We start from the raw sequence: 22,466 nt of genomic DNA, 5'->3' as shown, positions 1-22,466 counted from the left end.
CATTTATACAAATGGGTTACATATTTTATATTACTAGCTTTTGGAGAACTATTCAGATCATCAGACTTTCTGTAAATAAAGTTTCATGTTCAACATGTTCAACTAAAGGCTTTTCAACCAACAAATATCATGTTGTTTTTATATATAAGAGTTGGAAACTAAAAGTGATCTATGGTAATTCCTCTAACAGTCAAAATAAATGTCTTTGGATTTACAAAAATCTATTCTATGAATACTGCCTTTCTTAGTTTTCCTCTCATAAGCATACTTCTGTTTTACATATTCCACTTCACCTAACAAAATTAACAGTAATTCTTTAACATAGAGCTAGTCACACAAAATATCTCATGTTCTAGATTTGGATGATTGGTGTCCCACAGTGTCCTTTAACTTATTCTTTTATTGCTTGGATTTCCTATATAATAGCATTTGGATATAGAGGCTTAATTAGATGGCAATGTGCTCCCTGTCAATCTCTCTGTCTGTCTCTATCTCTCTACTGGGGATTGAACCCAAGGGTGCTTTACCGCTGAGCTAAGTTCCCAGCCCTCTTTTTTTTTTTTTAAGGCAGTCTCACTAAGGTGCCTAGGGCCTCACTAATTTGCTAAGGCTAGTCTTGAAGTCACAATCCTCCTGCCTCAGCCTCCTGAACTGCTGAGATTACAGGTATGCAGCACCACACCTGTCAGCCATTTCTTTCTCTTTTTTAAGGCAAGAACACTGCATGGGCAGTGCTACTGCACTTTCTGTTGCATCACACCATGAGGCATTGTGTGCTTATTCCACTTTGATGATGGGTTTGATCAGTAGTTTCAGGTGGAAGAGCCTTACCCCTTCATTATAAAGTTCCTGGTTAGTCTTACAACTAATGGTTTTAACACCCATTGATAAATGTTGTTCAGATTCATTATTCTGGGGGTTTACAAAAAATGATTATTTTTAAATTCTATCAATTCTTCTGCACTTATCTTTTCACAGTGGGGTTAAGCCACTAATTTGGTATATAGTGGGGTTCATTTGTTTCATTTTCCCTTTTTTTTAGGGATTTTTTTGTTTCCATTTTTATTTAATTTCTTGTTATTGTTTTTTGGAAACAAAAAAAAAAGAATTATGTACCCTTACAATGGTGGATTTCATTCTTTCATTTCTTGGATGAAAAATGCAGGGAATAAAAATTAATCAATTCTGGGGATACAGAAAGAGTTCAAATATTTTATCTTATTTTACCCATTTAGAAAAATGGTATATAGCCTATGTAAGATCTATTTTTTTAGCATCCTGAAAGATATAAAGAAAAATTACACCCAGATCACCTTTGGAAATGGAGGTCTTGTATAAGCACATAGTGGGATGTAATGTGGCCCAGGATGTTATCTTCTTGGTTAAAGAGTTACTCCAGGCACGTTGAAGACTGAGGAGCAGAGCAGGGAAGGCCTCCTGGAAAATTGGAATCATGCTTAAACCCTAATGACCTGAACTCTCTTAGTTCACAAGACCTCTGATTTCCCAAGAAGGGAATATATGATAGCATGTATGATTAGGCCCACATATGCTATTCAAAATGGAGTGCTAAAATTGTTTCAAATGTTATGCTGCTCTAACTCACAGCAGGTTAGTCTTCTTGGTGTCACATTTTACAGTGCTCCAAACAGTTGTAGCTCAGGATAATAAGGCTGGTTTCACTCAAAACCAGCAGAAGACAAAGCACCTTCAGGGAGTTTCTGTGAGAAGAGTAACACAAAAATTAGTGGGTTTTTAACATTTCACAGAATCTTGGCTGAAACAAAAGAGATACTGAAAGACTAACAACTTGAAGTTTTCCTTCACATTTAAACTAAATACATCTTCAATATAAAAAAAATGATATAGGCCTTTGAGACAACTCTTTGGGAACTCATTTTGTTTATATTCTGGGACTACCTAATGGTATGAAAGTCTTTGAAGAGCTGAAATTACCATGCATATATTATATTATTCACTAATCAATTGTAATGTCTTAAATTGTATGCTTATAATTATGTCCTCTTTAATAGTAACACTTTAAATTTTCCAGAACATTTTATTCAATTATTGGACACTTTGAAGGAGTATTAGTTTCATTGTTATTATTTCAAAAGGGTAACCATTTGAAAACTAAACAGCTAACAAATTTGTTCTGAGTTGTATTTAATACATTCTGTAAGCATGAATTTATTCCTTTAAAAGTCTACTACTGAGCTGGGGTTGTGGCTCAGTGGTAAAGCCTTTACCTAGCATGTGTGAGGCACTGAGTTTGATTCTCAGCACTACATATAAATAAATAAAGGTCCACGAACACTGAATGAACAGTGGGTTGCAGAAGACATCAAGGAGAAGATTTAAAAATTCTTAGAGATAAATGAGAACATAGACACAACATATTGAAATCTCTGAGATACTATAAAAGCAGTTCTAAGGGGAAAGTTCATTCCTTAAAAGAAGAAAAAGTCAACAAATAAATTACCTCACATTATATCTCAAAGCCCTAGAAAAAGAAGAACAAATCAACAGCAAAATCAGTAGAAGGCAAGAAATAATTAAAATTGGAGCTGAAATCAATGAAATTGAAACAAAAGAAACAATTGAAAAAAATGATAAAACAAGAAGTTGGTTCTTTGAAAAAATAAATAAAATTAATAGACCCTTAGCCTCGCTAACAAAAAGAAGGAGAAAACTCAAATTACCAGCATGCGTGATGAAAAGGTAATATCACAACAGACACTACAGAAATACAGAGGATAATTAGAAATTATTTTGAAAACTTATACTCCAATAAATTTAGAAGATATTGAAGGCATTGGAAAAATGTTTAAGTCATACGGTTTGCACAAATTGAATCAGGAAGATATACACAATTTAAATAGAACAATATATACATATATATGTTTATATAAATTTATATATTTATATGTATAAATATATACTTATATATAAATAATTTATATATTCATATATATAAATTTAAAAGTCTAATATTTATTTGTTTGAAGATGCATTTTGGCAAAATGGAGTAAGGCTCAAATCAGATGGTTTGGAACTAGAACTTGCTAAGGACTTTTGCTGCCCAACCATGGAAGGTGGTAAGTCACTTAACTTCTCATGCTTTGAGTTTTTTATTCTATAAAATGTGGAAGATGTGCCACTATGCTCCCTCCTTTTTTTAATTTATATCTTTCACTTATATTAATTAGTAAAAATCATCATAGTTGGTTTTAGCATTTAATGTCTCCTTTGTTTCCCTTCAGCTTAGCCTTAGTTACAAAGAACAACAGTCACATTTACAAAAGAAGCTAAATTGTATGTACCATAAATCTTTGTCTTGTGAAAGCTGTGATATTGTTATGTGGATTTCTGGCAATGTGTAAAATGTTATTAATGCCTAGCGAGCATCTGTCTGACTATAATGGGAAATTGATGAATGGGAGGAATTAGAGTTAGGATCACATAGTTAAACTGAGACACATGAATGACATCTGGGAGTTTGAGATTCATATTATGGGCAGTAGGACACAATGGGAGAATTTAGCAAAATTTGTATTTTAGGAAGCTAATCTGATAGAGTTATGAGGACTGGAATGTAATGGGGAAGAATGAAGCAGATGTCCTAGCTTGAATTCTTGTGATTTTCAAAATATGAGATAATAAGGGTCTGGTTTATTATGGTTGCAATGAAAAAGGACAATATGGGAAAGAGTCAAGAGACACTGGGAAAGAAAGCACAATGGGGACATAGTTCCTGATAAGCTATGATGGATGAGGAAGAGAGAAACAAAACATGAAAAGTTGAGGAGACTAGAAGAAGGTCATTGACTGAAATAGAGAAGGTTGGACGTATTGTCACTGCAGAAAAGATGTTGGGCATAGTTTAAGGGAAGATGCTTCACCACAGGGGCATGGGAGGTCTGTAAGACCCTCCTGCTACCACATCACTACTTCCAAGACACCCAAGGCTTGATCTTGTGGTAGACAGCAGTAACAGCTTGTGAATGAGGCCCATAGGAGCTCATTGCATTGCAGGTGATGATTAGAAATTTTCAGAGGAAATGGTACTGGCAAAGTCTTCTAAGGGGAAACAAAACCATGAAGGTGGACAAAATGGTTAAGCAACTGAGTAGATAATTACTCTGATCTACAAACCAAAGAAACAGATGGAAGTTTTCTCTAAATAATTTTGGTTTAGGTTATAGTCATATAGCAGTTTCATTACCATAGGATCTTTTATATGGATCATCTACATATTAATTTAGATTTGGAAAATTGAAGAAAGTAATCAACAAAACTTGGTTATTTCAATTTCACAACAGATACTTTAGAAAAAGCAGGAAAAATGAGTATATGTTTGTAAAGAGATCAGTATCAGGGATTGAACTCAGGGGCACTCAACCACTGAGCCACATCCCCAGTTGTATTTTGTATTTTATTTAGAAACAGGGTCTCACTGAATTGCTTATTGCCTCGCTTTTGGTGAGGCTGCCTTTTAACTCGCAATCTTCCAGCTTCACCCTCCTGAGCTACTGGAATTATAGGCGTGTGCCACTATGCCTGGCTGCAATAAATTATTGATGAGATATTTGAAGGAATAAGACTCAGTACAAGGTAACATTTTAAACATGGTTTAGGAGTACTGCCATCTTATGGGAAAAAACTGACACCTGGCCCAGAGCAGTTGCTGCTGGTCACCAGCCACTGTAGCTTCCATCAGCCTGTGAGCATGGGGACTACCTTTGCAAATCTCTTCAAGGGCCTTTTGGTAAAAAAGAAATGTGCATCCTCATGGTGGGTCTGGATGCTGGAGGGAAGATGACAATTATGTACCAACTGAAGCTTGGTGAAATCGTGACCACCATTCTCACCTAGTTTTTCATGTGAAGACCAATAAGTACTAGAACACCAGCTTCACCATGGGGGCATGTGAGGTCTACAAGACCCTCCTGCTACCACATCACTACTTCCAGGATATCCAAGGCTTGATCTTGTGGTAGACAGCAATGACAACTTGTGAACGAGGCCCATAGGAGCTCCTGAGAGAGCGCCAAAAATAAGCTAGGCTACTAGTGTTTGCCAACATTGTCATGGATGCAGCTTTAGCTACAGGTTTTAAATGTAAATAGTGGGTTTCCACTTAGGCAGTTTCTGATACTCTTATGCGATATTACTCAATTTTGTGCTTTTTTTTTTAAATTATAAGAGATAATTGACTGTCAGTGCTGAGAAGGGATTTAGACATGTGAACACCTGGCATCCTGGAGCTCCTGGGCTACAGATTGGTGTTGGGATCCATTTGGTGGTTGATTTTTAACCCCAACGCAGTGCATTTTTTAAGTTAAAAGTACAAGATAAGGAGAATACTTGAACACACAGAAGAGAGACTACGCCTTGTGTGTACATCCTGAATTTCAAACTCAGATTTCTAAGGGTAACATTACTTCTTGGATGTCTAATTTTTATGTTTAAGCTGTATCAAAACTGAATTCTTGATCTTCAAATTTGCCCTCCTCCAAGTTACTGGCAATTACATCACTTTAGTAGCTCAGACCACAAAACACCAGAGTCATCCCTGACTCTTCTTTTCTCAAACCTCACATTCAATCTACAACTTCTATGGCACTGTTAGTTCTACATTCAGAATCTGATCCTATATCATTGCTTCTACTACTACTACTACACTATGGTTCAAACTCCCATTATCTCGTTTGAATTATTGCAATAAGAACAAAACAGATCCCTCAGAGTCCTTTTTCCTAATAGTTGCCAGATGTCCTTTAATAACATAAGTCAGGTCAGGTCACTTATCTGCTAAGAATTTTTCAATGGCTCCTGATCTCACTCAGTAAAAGCCAAAGTTCTTACAATAACCTCCAGAATTATACAGGATCTGGCCCTGTTTCCTCTCTGTTCTACTATTTTCCTCCTTGCTCACTCCACTATACCCACCCTTGCCTCCTGCTTTTCCTTTAATATATCAGTCATACTCTAGCTTAGGGCCTTTGAATTTGCTCTTCCCTCACTTATCTCCACGGCTCTTTCATCTTTTCCAAGTTCTTTATGAAATATCATCTTTTTAGGGAATGACTTGAGAGAATGAATGATGTGTCATGACACGAATGTATGAATGGTATAACATGGTATGAATGAACAGATGCTATAAATAAGACTTAGAGCACCAATTTTACATGCTTCCTTTTTTTGATGGAAGTCAACACACAACTTTCAATATTCATTGAGCACCCATTACATGTAAAACAATGTATTTGGTTGATTGCTATTAGTGAAGGGAAATATTGAAATAAACTTGTTGCTTTAGCAGATGTTCTTGAATATTTTCAGCACACACCAGAACAAATAGTTGACTTCCTCAGCCACTGAGAAAGCAGTATTCATTAACAAAAAGGAATATCTATCAAATATCCTGGGGCTTCCTCCGTCTAGGCAATCAGAATCTACAAACACAATCCTTTAGTCCAGGCAGTATTTAAATCTCTGCACTGTTTGAAATATGACCGAGTAAATAACTTTTTTTTTGTATCAATTCTTTGTTCCCTATGGTAAATTGTCTAACCTCATCCAATTCTCAATTCAGGTTGAGATAACAGGGCAATCAATATACCGTTGGGTGTTACAAGTTGGCAATGGGGGAGCTTGAGAAAACAAGATCTTAAAATTTATAAATTTTAAAAATTAGGACTATTGCAGACTAGCTCTGTTCATGTACATTTAAGTTCTTTAAATTCTCCTTTTTAAAATCCAACTTTCACTTCACACTACTTCTATGATTGAACTCATGATTCAAAAAAGGAGGAAACTATCAACCTGAGACAATGCAATGTGTAGTTCACCCTAGGAATGGATTTGAGGATTGGAGAGTACAGAGAAAAACAGAAGGATTAAGGGATCAGGTGAAGAGTAATGCTCAATTTATAAATAAGTTTCATTTCAAGTCAACAAGTGTCTCTTGCATGCAAAGCAGTAGGCTCATCATTTCAGTAATAATGTCAAGACTCAGGATAAGTCTCTGCCATCAAGAAACTGGGAGTCCTGGAGTATTATTTAAAAACATGCAGAGTAAATGAAGAAACTACAAGAAGAGAGAAAAAAAAAACTGACATTAAGTCAGATGTTTTAGTATAGCAGGGGCAGTCAAGCACACCAACAACCCTTCCAAAAATTTCAGGTAAGGTCAGACATGATAGGTAACTTGTTTTAAGTCATTAAAGCTAGAAAGTTAATATAGATCGGCTTTGTTTCCTGCCTATTTTTCCAAGTTCAGGCTTCTTTCAGAACACTGTTGATGAACGGACGCCCCTAAGAGGTGTGCGAGGGGAGTAAATTTTGACTGGAAACGTCCCAGTCACCCTGCAAAGAACAAAGAAATCAGAACTATCTGGGGGCGGCGCTTGGGGTGGGCCTTGAAGGATGAACCCGAAATTGGGCGGGAACCAGTGTTGGGAAAAAGGGCGGGGCTCTCAGGCTAACGAAGTAAGGAGCTGTTTCCCCCCAATCCTTTGAGTCCAGGGGGAGTCAGTCTAGGTTGAAGGCTAGCATCCCGCCGCTTCCTCCCTCCCATCTTTCCCATGGGGTTTTTCAGGAGCGTTCGCCAATTGCCCCAAGAAGCATCTGTTATTTGTGTAATTTGGAAAACCCCCGTGTTCTGGAAGCACTGAATCCCCTGCACGGTGGGGGTCGTCGGGCAGGCTGGAGCCCCCCCCCCCCCGCGCGCTGAGGACTGGGTTAGAACGTTCGGCCCGCGAGGCCGGCGGGGCGGGCCGTGGGCGCACCTGCCAGGCAACGGCGTTCGAGGCGCCTGCGCGCTGTGACGTGTCTTGACTCCCGCCTCACTCTGTGTTTACGTGGAGACGAAGATGGCGGTGACGACCGCTGTACTGGTGTGGACCAGGACGATTCGCGAGTGATTGCAGCGACTGACTGGTTTTGTTCCGGTGGGGAGGCAGCTCCCGGCTGGGCTCTGCGGCCTGGATCGCGGAGCTAGCCGTCCCACCTCGGTCTGAACCGGTTTTTCCTTTCTACCCCGACCCCCTCCCTGTTCTTTCCCTGCCTACCCCGCAGAAGCCATGGAGGACGAAGAAAGAAGGAGAAAGGTCGAAGCTGGTAGAGCGAAGGTAGGAGAGCAGGGGACCGCCGGGCCAGAGGTGGGAGGCGGTGGCCGGGAAAGGGTGGGAGGAGGCCTGGGGAACGAGTTTGCGGCAGCCGGGTGCGCTGCGCTGGGAGGGAGGTGCTGCAGGGTCTGGGTTTCCTCCCCTCCTTCCTGTCCCTTTTCCTAGGACGTGTAAAGCCCGGTGCTGCTACCTAGCTGACGAGACTTCGGTGGTGATTGAATGGTGTGGCTCTTTTCTCACCACTGCCCCAATAAAACACCTCTCTCTCTCTCTTTTCTTTAAACCGTATTGATAATTAGGTGGTAATTAATAGCCTTTAAACCTTCAGCCCTTCACTTTTAAAGGGACTTTTATGGGTGGTGCAGGCATTGTGTTTTCCAGGGCGGGGATTTAGAGCTTTCCTTTTATTCAGTGGGGAATTTGTGCGCTGATCATCAGCTTGTCTTCCTTAGGTGGCACGCTGGCACTCGAGGACGTGCGTGAGATTGGCCTGTGACAGCTGCCTCAGCAGTGGCCTGAGTGTGCCACAAGTGCCAGCTGTGAACTTGGCTTTAGGGGCGTTTTTAAAAGCGTGTCTTTGTACGTTCCTGTTTGGAGGTCTTTGTCATGGCACTTGGTTTTGTATCCTGTGGATTGGAAGTTCTGAAGACGAAAAGATTCCACGGAACAAAGCTTTAGAATTCCTGCTTTAAATAATTTGTTTTGGGTGTGTGTGTGTGTGTGTGTGTGTAGTGTGTGTAGTAAGTTCCAATTTTATGTGTGTGCGCGTGTGTATATGTATGGAAATTGTAACGCAAACATTACAAAACTGTATTATGCATAGATGTCCTTCTTGGGGCATCATGAAAAATTTAACGTAGACAAAATATAAATTGAATAGCATTTTTTTAAAAAAATTACATATTTGAGCAGCTCCTTAGGCTTGCCTGAAAGGCCCCCTTCCCTACAATGAGTTACTTTTTATAGGTGATATTCTTTTTAGAGCTAATGGATAACAATCTTACTTGAAACACAATTAACTATTTTTCCTCTCTTCCTTTCTTTCTTCATTCTTCCACATAAACAAAGGAAACCAGGTCAATGATTTCAGTAATCAATGAAAGAAAGGCCTTACTGCAGAGATGCAGTAGTAGATGTTCATCAGAAGTGTGTTAAAGGAATGTGTATGTTAACCAGCTTCATATTTCTAAAATATAATTGACTTTTTTATAATCTCCCCCTTTTAATGTTAAGACTTAAGTGCTTGTATGTAAACAGGTAGATTTTGTTTTTTACTCTAGAATATATAAATGAAGGAACATTGGCATTTTCAGAAGCCCAAAATTGCTTACAGTTGTGCAACCCAAGGGACTAAGCAAACACTCTGCATCTAATGATTAAAAGTAATTTTGTGTACCTTTTCAAAAGCATGGAAGTTCTGGTTAGATATCTTATTTGTTACCTAAGAATGTTTACTGCCTTCTACCAAATGTATCTTTCTTAAATGAATGTAAAGCAGTTCTAGTAAACGTAGTTAACTTTGAACAGTCACATTTCATAATAATTAAATTGCTTGCTGTAAGTAGATTTGGCAAAGTAGAATTTTGATTTCTTTATGTATATATTTGTCTTTCAAAAGTCTACCTATGGGGTAAAAATCTTTTTAAGTTAATTTTTATTATAGTTTATTTTCCTCTAGAAATGAGCCCAGTTTCCAGTAAGAGATCCTTGAGGCTTTTAAGGCAACATGTTTGCTGCAACATTAGCTATCTGGTATAAAATTCTTTACTGAGGTCATGATTCCTCAGCCATGTAAGTGCAACGGAATATTATACAATCATTAAAAGGATTAAGTCTGAGAGGGACATGGTAAAGAGTGAAAACAACATTATCAGAAATAGTTTAGATGTTGCAGTGGTATACGCCTGTAATCCCAGCTACTCAGGAGGCTGAGGCAAGATCCTGTCTGAGGGGAAAAAAAGGGGGGGGGCTTAGATTATAGCTCAAAGGTAGAGCACTACTGCCCTTTATCTTCACTACTGCAAAAACAAAACTAAACAAAATATGTACATTATTTCATTTGTATAAACGTGCTTTTAGAATGGGATTGAAAAACTATTATAAATATAGTTATTCATGGGCTAGGGGTATAGCTCAATGGTAGAGCACAAGTTCCTAGGTTTAGTCCTCAACACCAAACAAAATTTATAAAGCAGTTCTACTAAACATAGTTAACTTTGAACAGACACATAATCAGCAAACTTAGATCAAGAGGTAGAAATAGAGAAATGGCAACAGTCTGTGCTTTCCAAAGTAGGAGAGACAGATGCTCCTGGGTAATAAGTACAGTGAGAGGTTAGATACAGTAGGATTTTGGATGTTACCCCCCCCCCCAACATTTTGTTAAAATATTTAAAATGCTACTGACTGATTTTCTAGAATATTTTATAAGGAAAACTCTCAATATCAATTAAATGCAACCTAGCATAGTGCTTTTCAAATAGCAGGTATTCAGTAAGTGTTTGCTTCTCTCCAGCTGTGCATGCTGGCAAGATGAGCTGGTCAAAAGAGCTGGCTGCAACATTAAAGTAAGGAAAGAGCGAAGAATCATGCAACACGTGGACATGAGTTTCTCAGGTGGAGAGTGGGCCTGCTCTGCCACCTCAAGGGTCCTCTTCCACTCTGGAAGGCAAGAGGGCAAGAGAGCAAGTGCACTTGGAACCCCTCTGTTTATTAGGGAAAAGATATTTGATAGAATGTTCCACCCCAATAAGGCAGGGGATAGTGTTTCAGCAGGGGTTGCCCAATCCTGTTGGGTACTGCTCAAGCCCAGAGCTGAGGCTCTTCATTGATGAGTGGGGGTAAAGGCCACTTGCTTGCTTGGTATAACACAAGGTGTGGCATATGTTGCCAGTCCAATATCCCCTTTACTCAAGGCTTTTGGAGGGGCTTAGCTCATGCACACGGCAGTCCCTGACATTTGCTTCTTGAATGAATGAGCAGAATGACTGAATAAGTTCTTAATGAGTGCAGTGTTACCAGCTAGGTTGGAATTTAATAAGAGTAATCCAGAATTTTCTTAATCAGAAGTCTCTTATTTCTGGTACCAGAAACCATCTAAAATGATCATTTCCCAAAATTTATTCAGAGACTTGGTTCTCCAAGTATCTCATTTGTTCATAAGACTTAAGTGTTAACATTTGATAACAGTTTTACAACGTACAACTTTTTAATCTTTTTCTTGGTAATTGGTCTTCTGTTCCTTTCTCTCTAGATTTCTCTAAATTTCCTTTCTCAAGACCTTATAATAAATGATCATTTTAAAAATAGCTTCTCACGTATACAGTATATAAATTTAAAAAAAGAATTTTTAGTTGTAAATGGACACAGTACCTTTATTTTATTTATTTATTTTTATGTGGTGCTGAGGATTGAAACCAGGGCTGCACATGTTGCTAGACAAGTGCTCCACCATTGAGCCACAACCCCAACCCCTAGAGTATAGAAGTATACTTTGTAAAGTATTTTATATTAACCAAAATCTGCAGTAATAGGAGAATGAATTATTTTATGTAGCCATTAAAATAATTCTACAAACACTTTTCAAGTTGGGAAAATGCCCACAGATAATGTCAGGTTAAAAAAAAAAAGGTATGTGTAAGTATTTATATATGAAGACATCTGAGAAAACATGCACCAAGATGTCAGTTGTGGTTATTTCTGGGTAGTGGGTTATAGGCTATTTTAATTTTTTTATACTTTATTTTACAAATTCTCTACAACATTATTCTTTTATGATCAGGCACAATGTTCAGGTATCATTTAAAAAACAAAGACATTACATGCAGTATGATAAACAGGTTAATGTTGTATGACTCTCATACAGAACAAGAACATGAAATGCAAAATAACTAGGTCTCCTACATTAGTGTAGTCATGGAACTCTAATTCTTACTTCAGTACCGCTTGTATTATGTAGTCAGAATTCTATATTATTGGACATTTATGGATCGCTTTTTTGTTTTTGTCATTCTTATCCATTTTCCTTGCTGTCAGTTTTTTGGTTTTTCCTGTGAACTTGCTTGTCCAGCTTTGTATTTTCTCATTTGCCTCTTCCCCTAACTTGCTGCTTTAGATTTGTTGTAACAAAAGAACCCAGAAACTGAGGTTAATGGAATGATTTATAAGAATCAAGGGCTAATGGAATCTAGTAGAAAGGACTTCACGGCAATTCAGTTTTTCTGATGCTTGATAGTACTTTGGTTTGCTGTTGGGTCCTCAGCTATCTCTTCAGTATTGATGTTGCAAGAAGCCCAATACTTGGAGATGTTAACTACATTATTAAATATTTTCAGAGCTGGGCTTGACCTCATTTACAAGTTACTGACAGAGATGGCATCACATAGGCTATCCTTGTAGTGAACCAACCAAACTATTTCAACTCCATTTTAAGTGACTTCATTTTTTCCAAGTAAAATTATTTATGTTTATATAAACAAAGTAGTCAATTATTAGTGAACAAAATTAAATAAAGGACAGTTGTGTAGTTAGAATGAAATTAGTCCTATAAATCACTTTTGCTATATTTTTAAAAAGTTCTTCAAGTGTACTAGAATTCAGCAAAACCAAAGTATTACATCTCTATAGTCATTGATCTTAAAGTGTTCCTTTCGTTTTGTTACTCAGGTATTTTCAGTCTTATTAATCTGTTTAATATTTATTTGACCTCCATGCAAGTCGGTGTAGATTCAGAGATAAAGAACCCACAGGCCTGCCCCTAATGTTTTCACATTCTAATAGAGTAGAAAGTCAACCACAATACAGTAAGTGAAGTGCAGAGAATCATTTATTTACTCATTTGATAAATACATTTGTGCACTTATTGCTTGTTATATCTTGTGCTAGACTGTAGAATGTGAAAGACATGGAATCTGCTAAATGCAAGCTTCATTTAGTTAGTAGGCAGAAACATAAACAGATATTTATAAATTTAGCAGTGTAATATAATTCTGGCTCTATGAAAAACACAAGGGAGGAATATCTGATTCCATTTGGCAGTTAGAGAAGGCTTCTTGCATGGATAATCTCTGAATGAAGCCTTGAAGTTTCAAGAAAAACTAGGTGAAAAAGGAGAGAGGAAAATGAGACAGGAAGAGTAAAGCACCGAGGTGTGGAACAGTTTGACTTCCTTGGGGGAAGGTGTACAAGAGCTTGGTATTATTGGAGTATAAAGGTATAAGCAAGATATGGCAAGAGATAAAGCTAAAGAAGGTAGGTCTGAGCTCTATCCTGAGGGTCTTGAATTTCATGTTAAGGAGATTTTTATCCTGAAGGTTGTGGGATATGTTGATGGATTTTAAGAGAAGGAATAATATGGTTACATATACATTCATTCATTTAAATTCTTACATTTAAAAAATTATTTTTAACTGATACTTAAAAAGATTGAGTTTCAGATTGATCCATTTTGCAGCTGTATGGAGGATAGACTTGATGGTAAAACTATTTAGAGGCTGTTGAGCTACAAATGAAAGACTGTGAAATAGGAGTGAAAGTGTGGGGAGATAATCAAGAAATATAGAGAGGATAAAATCAGAATGTGATTGGTTGGTAAAGGAGAAAACATGGATAGAAGGTTGGTGTTATCACTAAGAGAAAAACAAGGAACAGTTTCAGTTGTTGACTTCAGGAAAGATTGGGAAATCAGTTTTGGATATTTTGTATTAGAAGTTCCTTATGAGACATCTGAGTGGAATTTTTCAAAAATTTTGTTGAGAAAAGTATAACCTATAGTGGCTAACCCAGATTGTCTGGGATCAAGTGTGACTTTGTCATTTAGTGGCTATATGTCTTTATGAAGTTATACTTAACCTTTCTGTAACTCAGTAACTCATCTGTAAATGTTAGTACTGGGGTTGATGTGAAGATTTAGCCTTTTAGTATAAAATACTTTAGAATATTGTCAGGCTGTAAAAAGTCTTAAAGAATTATGAGCCATTCTTAAAATCATTGTCATGTTGGAATTTAGAAGATTAAAGCTATATAGCAGAAAACTAGAGTAGAGAAATATGCTGGGATCAGATAATGAGGAGCTGTATGTATCACTTAAAAGTAGTATGAATTTTAACCTAAATATAGCAGAAAACCTTTTTTTAAGTGTGTTAAATCTTAACCTCTGAAAGGGTTCTTTCCAAAAAATTTATTATTTTTAGGTAGGTATGCTGCCACCAGGTGGTAGGTATGTGTTACTGTTGTACAAATGAAGCAATAAAACTATCATTTTTTTAAATGAAGTATTGATTTGATTAAGATCGCTGAATATAAACAGTCTAATTCTGGTAGGACTTCTTTGTTTCAAAACAAAAGCTAAGATTAGTTAAGATGAGGTAAGAGAGGGTTGTTGTAAAAATGCAGAGATTTCAGAGGAAGGATGGAGAAGTGTAGTAGGGCCTCAGAGAATCTGAAAAGCCATGGGAAATTGATGCCATTCTTGCCACCATTTCTTATCTCATTTCCATATTTTTGTATATTAAATTCCTTTATTTACACATCAGTTTGTGTATGAACAAAAATTATAGGATGAATTTCCCAACCTATGCTATATAGTGGAGTGGTTTCCCATTAAATACATTTTTAAAAATTTTTTTAAAAGGCAAAAAAAAAAAAAAAACAATATATAAACAGTGGAAGCAAATCTCATAAAATAAACCGCTATCCAGTGGTTCCCAAATTTTGCTGTACACTCGAAGCTCCTGGTAAGCTTTTTAAAAATTCTTTTTACTGTTTAGAACACGCCCCATGCCAAAATCAGAAATATGATGGAAACCAAGTCTCACTATTTTAAAAAGATTTTCAAAGAGCAGAAAAGTTTAAAACCCATTGATAGAGCCACTTTGCATGATTTTGCAATACTTGAGTGATTATATATTATGACTTCTTATAAGCCAGGTACTTTACTTGGTGTGCTTCTGTAAGGATTATTTAATGCCAGAAGGAAAACTGGCTGTATTGGATATAGAGAAAAGTGTCTTGGGCTGCAATTTATCTTGTAGGATGATCATGTGTACTGTAATTTAGAGGTCATTTTAGTGGCGTGGTTGTAATTACATGATGATCAAGTTATGCACTAATTTTAGAATACTTCATACAAGATATCTCTTCTCTATAACCTTTCTGGACAGCTCTGCTACTTCCTTGTTCCCTACTTTCAAGAGAAGAATCTAATTGATTCACTCCTCTTATCAAAAGAGGGTGAAAACAGATGTCATGGATGGTAGGAGTTGTAAGTACTGGCCAGTTCCCTCAGAAGGAAGTTCTACATACTTTAAAAGTACTTCAGTGTTTCACCTACAGAAGAATGCATGGTAAATATATATATAAGATTAAAACAAGTGAAAAAAAGACCTCTACACCTATCACTTAGATTAAAAATATTCATGTACCAATGCATTAAAATCTTTATCTAATTCCACCCCTAGCACCTGAGCTAACTATAGTTCTGAATTTATCATCACCTTGCTTTTTATACCACATATGTGTACATAAACTATACTTGGTTTTCTGTTTTTGAACTTAATGGTGTCATTATGTGAAGTCTTCAGTGATTTTCCTTTTGTTCAATATCATTAGAGCATTTTCACTCCTGCAATAGTATTCCATTATAGAAATTTATCTCAGTGTCCATTCTCATCAGTGAGCATTTAGGTCATTTCCAGTTTTGTTACTGTTACAAATACTACTACTGTGTTAGGTTTTGTCTGCAAGTGCCAAGGGTTTAGAGTTGTATAGAAATCATGAATCCTGTGTTCCCTTAGTCCTTGAGTACTAGAGAGTTTCTTTGAAAATGAGGTAGAAAGAGGGAGTGAAATCAAAAGCAACCTGGTGAGGCTGGTGTCGTAACTCAGTAGTACAGCACTTTGCTAGCAGGTATGAGGCACTGGGTTTAGTCCTCAGCACCATATAAAAATAACTTAATAAAATGGGAATTGTGTTTATCTACAACTAAAAAATAAAAAATGAAAAAAGCAAAACTTGTATTTGTTAATATTATCTACATGGTTTCATTAGATAAATCATCAAACAGACATCCCTGGGAACTATTGATGAACACTGGATACCCATTGACCATTAACATGGATCACTGAACTGTAGCAGTTCTTTTATTTTTTTTTCTATTTTTTTTTTTAGTTGTAGATGAACACAATATCTTTATTTATTTCCTGTGGTGCTGAGGATTAAACCCAGTGCCTCACATGTGCAAGGCAAGTGCTCTACCACTGAGCCAACCCCAGCCCAGTTCTTGTATTTTTGAGTTGATATTTCCTGCCAAAACTATATGCTTATCAGAAGGAATCATTTATAACCTAGACTTAAAAATTAATAATAAAATAGCCTGCATGACAATGAAATGGAGCAGAGGTAGGTGGTATCTGAATAATACTCTTTTGGATGTGATTTCTAGTAGGTATATAGTTTTATTATTCTTTAAAAAAATAGTTATTATTGAAGGTGGAATGGCAGTGGCGGGAGAAGACAGCCTGAGACATAAGCATACAAAGACTGAGTACCCTATCCCAAGCAGCAATTGTAAATGATATTCTTGCTAGACATTTTCTCTCAAGCATCTGAAATGAAACTCTCACATTGATTTGGATTGCCCTAGAGCCAGGAGTACTGGATTCAGTTGACTTCAGGCTAAAAAGAAAATACTCTTGTTTTCATCATAAACATAGGAAACGATGTGATAGTAAAATGAAATGAGACTCCAATATGAAACTGTAGCCACTGCTTTAGCATTTATCACTTTGTTCCTCACTCTCTCTTGGTATTCTAGTACTAATATCATTGTATTGATTCATGGAAGAAACTGAAAAGATTGTTTCATGACCTAAGTTTTTTGTTGTGTATGTTTATATGTGCATATTAGATACAGAGATCTCTGTGTGTGCATATATACTTACATGCATCTATATGTATAAAATAAGCAGATATAAATGGAAAACAGGCACCATAAAAAATAGTTATAGTAACACATGGAGCCATGATAATATTATCAGTAAATATTCCTTAAAGATATGTAGGGGTAGAAGGCAGTAAAGATCTTTCAAAGAAGAAAAAAATTACCTGTAGTCTCATAATCTACAAGTAATTATTTTTAATAATTTGTTTTAACTTTTAATAGTTTGTTTCTATGCACAAATATATTTTAAAACTCCATTTGATTCATTCTATGCAGTTTTGTGCTCTTATTTTACCCAGCTTTATACTGAGAACATTTTCCCACATTAGAATTTTTTGAAAATATTTTTTGACAGCTGCATAACATTACATTGCATTAAGTAATATAGTCATGTGTAGCCATGGACCTGAATGTATCATCTTAGGGGTTTTTTGTTGTTGTTGTTGTTGTTGTTTGTTTTTGGTTAAAGAAACTATGTAGGAGTTCTGAAGTTCTGAGAAAGAATGCCTATAATTAATGCTTAGAGGTGCCTCTTCCACAAAAAATCAGTTTTTAAAAATTCAGCAATTATTCAGAGCTTATATGCAGTCACTGTTCTAGACTTGGAGTGTATAATGATTGATTTTTATTAAAAATCCCACCTTTCTGGAACTTTCTAGTAATTTGTTCTGAATGATACTTAATAACATGAGAATAAGATAATGTTTTGGTAATTTTATGTACTTAGATGTGATTTCTACCACACGGCCTGCGCAGTGGTTTCATTAATGAGGTTCTAGGCATTAAGTTAGTTAGAAGAGATCAAAATAAAACACACAAACCAGTTACCTTATTTATATTGCTAGGTCTGAGACGGCTCACCTCCCTGGTTCCCGCCTCCAGCCGCCCAGCAGGGCAGCGAGGATTACTCTGGACTAGCAGGAGAGAGAGAGCGAACACGCCTGGGAGTAGCCTTTTATTTGGGGAACAAGAGATTCAGGGGAGAATTCCATCCAATGAAGGTTGAGGGGGGGCTGCACTCCAAGGTCAGGGTCAGTGATTGGGTCTCTGGGGTCAGTGGTCACGCACACCACCACACGGATGGGCTCTCTCATCAGGAAAGGGTCGAGAAAGCTCTGACACAGCCAGAGCGCCTCAGGCCCTTAACGGGAGTCACCCAATCATGCGTCAGAATGGCTCCCCACATATTCCCCCTTTCTTTTCTTAACAGTGAGGTGGCGGTTCACTCTCTGGAGTTCTTGGATTCTTGATTGGAAGAATCGCCATCCTATAGTTACAATATAAAAGAGAATTAACAGCAAAGAGAATAATCCAATAATGTACCAAGCGGAGTGCTTAAGAATATTTCCAGGGTTGAATCCATTTAACTCCTTCAATATTTGGTTAGCCAAAGAAGAAGGATCTGAAAAATCAGCTTTATTATTTTGAATGTCTTGGATATGGTGATGAAGTTCCAGAATATCCAAGCTATTATTACTATTTTGCCAAATACCTAATAAATGGTTTTTAACCTTCTCCCAATCCCAGAGAGAAGCATTGTACTTGGCAGCTGTAACACATACATACTTATAATTAGCATGGCATTTAAGCCTTTCCTTAAATTTTAAGGCTGAAAGTTCATTACCTATGTTTATAATAGTCACCTCTAAGGCATTTAATTTAGTCTCAATCCTTTCATCAATATTTACTTGATTACGCAGAGCCTTGGAAGTATTTTGAGCTAAATTATTAAGAAATTTTGCATGCTGAATATTCTGAGACAATGTCAGAGATGCAGAGACAGTTGAGGCAATAAATGAGACCAGTGCTAAGACACCAACAATTATGACTCCAATAGCACGTTTAGGTCTTGTTAGCTGGGCATGAATTTGTTGCAAGACTTGTAAACCAGTATCAGCATACCATGGCTCTGAAATATTAGCAGGTAATAAAACAAAAGAGGGCTGATGAAGTATCAGCACTCCTTTTCTTCCATTATACCTAGAAATGCAATTAGTTAGGTTGCACTTATTACAAGTAACAATATATCTGTCATCTATCCATTTAACTTTTACATTTCCAATAATTAAAACATAAGGAGATTGGACATAGGCTCTTAAGCCATAGCAAGATCCCTCTTTACAGTTCTTGCCGACAAATTTTGGTAAAGGTTTATCTGTAAAATGTAAATACTCTGAGGCAGCAATTAAACGCCAAATATCTTTTTGAATACCTCCTTCACTATAAGTCAAAATATTACTAACAAATCCTGCAGGTGTCATAGCAGAATTTCTTCGTAATTGTCTCTTATCAATTTTTGGAGACCAGTCTAAAATATACCCACTAGTTTTAGACACCTTATGTTGTACAGGAAAGGTATTTACACAATCCATCCATTTAGGAAAGGTGCCAATTTCAATTATAGAACTATTTGGACAGTGGGGTACCGGTGGAGGTTTTGTAGAAATGACTGGCTTGTTATGGGAAAGTCCCATCTTAATTACTGATCTAGTATTAGGTTTTAAGTCCCCATAAATAGAATTATTTGTCAGTCTAGGTTTACCAATTGCTGTCTTTTCTTCAAATGATACTTTCAGACAGCCAGCATGTTTATCATGTGACCAACATAAAGGTAATTGGGCACTGTAGCCAGAATAATTAAATCTAGTTACATGATTGGGAGTAATATGAGTATCTGTAAATCCTCCCATCATGAATGAGTCATTAGTAAATACTGGAATAGATTCTCCAGTCCACACAGCTGGGTGTACCAGGAGTGGATCTGGGAAATATGTCCAATAAGTGTCTACTTGATTCCCTTTTACCTGACAGCCCAGTAGGGCAATTACTGTTGCTACCATCAAGACTGAGGTCCTGTTCTTTCCTAGGCGTCGAAGTATTTGGGAAGCCTGGGTTGTTAGTTTCTTCACATCTTTCCACGAAATCAGCTTTTCGGCTGGTTCAATCTGGTCTTTCTTCATCTTTTTCCGATATCTCCTCCTTCTGGGTTGTGGCTCCTCCGGGTCGATCCTCAGTCGCTTGAGTCTGGGTTCTATCTCCTCCATGTCTGATAGCACGTTCAGGCACCCAAATAGGACGGAAAGCACCTTCTGGAAAGATACAAGCATGCCCTCGGCCCCATGTTATTACCAGGTCCGGACCCTTCCACTGACCAGTCTGTAAATCTTTCCACAGAACTCTGCCTAAGGGGCCTGTCACTGAGGGAGACATTTGCCTCGCAGCAGCAGTGTGATCTTCTGTGTCACAGTTTAAAAAGTTTAAAACAAACAAGGCATGATTAAGGGTATTTTGGGGAGTCACTATCTTATTCTCCCTTTTTAATTTTTGTAATTGAAGTTTAATAGATAAATGAGCTCGTTCCACAATGGCTTGACCTTGGGGGTTATAAGGAATTCCTGTTTTATGATTAATTTTAAACTCTTGGCAAAATTGTTGAAAAGAAGAGCTTACATAAGCTGGAGCATTATCTGTTTTAATCTGCATAGGGCACCCTAAAATGGAAAAAGCTGCTAAGCAATGAGAAATTACATGTTGAGTATTTTCCTTAGTACGTGCTGTAGCAAAAATAAATCCAGAATAAGTGTCCACTATGACATGCACATAACATTGCTTACCAAATTGAGGAATATGAGTTACATCCATTTGTCATATTTGATTTGGTTTTAATCCATGGGGATTTACCCCGGATGGCAGAGATGGAGTGTGAATAACACACTTAGGACATTGGCTTACAATCTGACGAGCTTGTTCTCTGGTAATATTAAATTTTTTACGTAAGCTAGAAGCATTTTGATGATGCAAGGAATGGGAAGCTAGTGCACAGTCATACGAAGACATCTGTTGACAAAAAGCTACTAATTTATCAATTTTGTCATTACCTGCAACTAGAGGTCCAGGAAGGTTAGTATGGGCACGGATGTGTCCAATGAAACATGGGTACTTTCGCATTAGCACTGTCTTTTGTAAATTATGAAATAATTCAAATAACTCCTAATCTTTGTCATATGGCTCTTGTTGGGGTATGTTCAGTTGGAAATGTTAATAAATACACTATTTCTTTAGGATCTATTCTAGTAAGCTGTGCATTTTTAATTGCAATTTCAATTTTTCTTAAGGCTGCCTTGGCCTCTAAAGTTAGTTGACGTGGAGAGGTTGGAGAAGGATTTCCTTGTAATATCTGAAATAAAGGACTTAACTCAGAAGTAGTTAGTTTTAAAGATGGTCTTAGCCAGTTAATATCTCCTAATAGTTTTTGAAAATCACTAAGGGTATGTAACTCCTTAACTCTTATTTGAAGATTTTGAGGACGGATTGTACTCCCTTGAATAATCTGACCTAGATATTGAAAAGGAGATACCTTTTGAATTTTTTGAGGAGCTATACATAAACCCATTGCTGTAAGCGAAGTCTCTAATTGAGTAAAAATTTCTGAAAGTACTACTGGATTAGCATGAGCCAATAATATATCATCCATAAAATGAATAATATATGCATTAGGAAAACTATTTCTTATGGGATCTATTGCCTGGTCAACATATTTTTGGCACAGTGTAGGACTATTACGCATTCCCTGAGGAAGTACCTTCCAGCAATATCTTTTAACAGGTTCCTTAAAATTAATTGCTGGGACAGTGAAAGCAAATCTTTCACAATCTTCAGGATGTAACCTTATAGAGAAAAAACAGTCTTTTAAATCTATTACCATGAAGCTATAATTTAAAGGAATGGCTGTGGGGGAGGGAAGTCCTGGCTGTAATGATCCCATAGGCTAAATTGCCTGATTTATTGCCCTTAAATCCTGTAGTAATCTCCAATTCCCTGACTTTTTTTTAATAACAAAAATAGGGGTATTCCAAGGACTAAGTGTTGGTTCAATATGACCAGCCTGAAGTTGTTCCTCAACTAATCTATGAATTATTTTAAGCTTTTCCCCTGAGATGGGCCACTGAGAAATCCATATAGGCTCCTCTGTGAGCCACGTGATTTTTTCAGCTGTCTTAGGGATCGGGGAAGTACTCAGGGCCCCTAGTAAAAATTTTGGTCTGGAGTATTTACTAATCTTTGTCGTGGAGACTGGCTTGTAAACAGATATTCTTCCTGAAAGGTCTCCTTATCATCTCCAGGAAAATACCTCTGATTAACTTCCTCAACTGACCTTATAGAATTTGGAGTAACTAATAACAATCCCATTTTGGCTAAAATATCTCTTCCCCATAGGTTAGCTGGTAAGGACTCTAACACATAAGGTTTAAATACTCCACTGTTCCCATCAGAATCTTCCCAACAGAGATAGTTGGCACTTTGAGCAGGCTGTGAAACCTGTCCTATTCCTTCTAGGTTAGCTGGTGCTACATGCAAAGGCCAGTTCCTAGGCCAAAACCGACTGGACAATACTG

At 37.1% G+C, this 22,466-nt stretch overlaps 1 protein-coding gene across 1 annotated transcript in view; it reads left to right on the top strand.

The window, feature by feature from the left end:
- Positions 1–7,726: 7,726 nt before the first annotated feature.
- The window catches only part of AKAP9 (A-kinase anchoring protein 9), a 142,540-nt gene continuing 127,800 nt past the window's right edge, over positions 7,727–22,466 (top strand). The window contains exon 1 of the mRNA XM_081288423.1: positions 7,727–8,135. Coding sequence (XP_081144549.1) covers positions 8,088–8,135 — 48 coding nt within the window. The 5' untranslated portion in view covers positions 7,727–8,087. The remainder of the gene's footprint in view (positions 8,136–22,466) is intronic.

Source organism: Spermophilus citellus (genome assembly GCF_964194105.1).
Source record: "Spermophilus citellus genome assembly, chromosome: 3".
NCBI lineage: Eukaryota > Metazoa > Chordata > Mammalia > Rodentia > Sciuridae > Spermophilus > Spermophilus citellus.
This window is presented reverse-complemented; position numbering and strand designations above follow the sequence as displayed.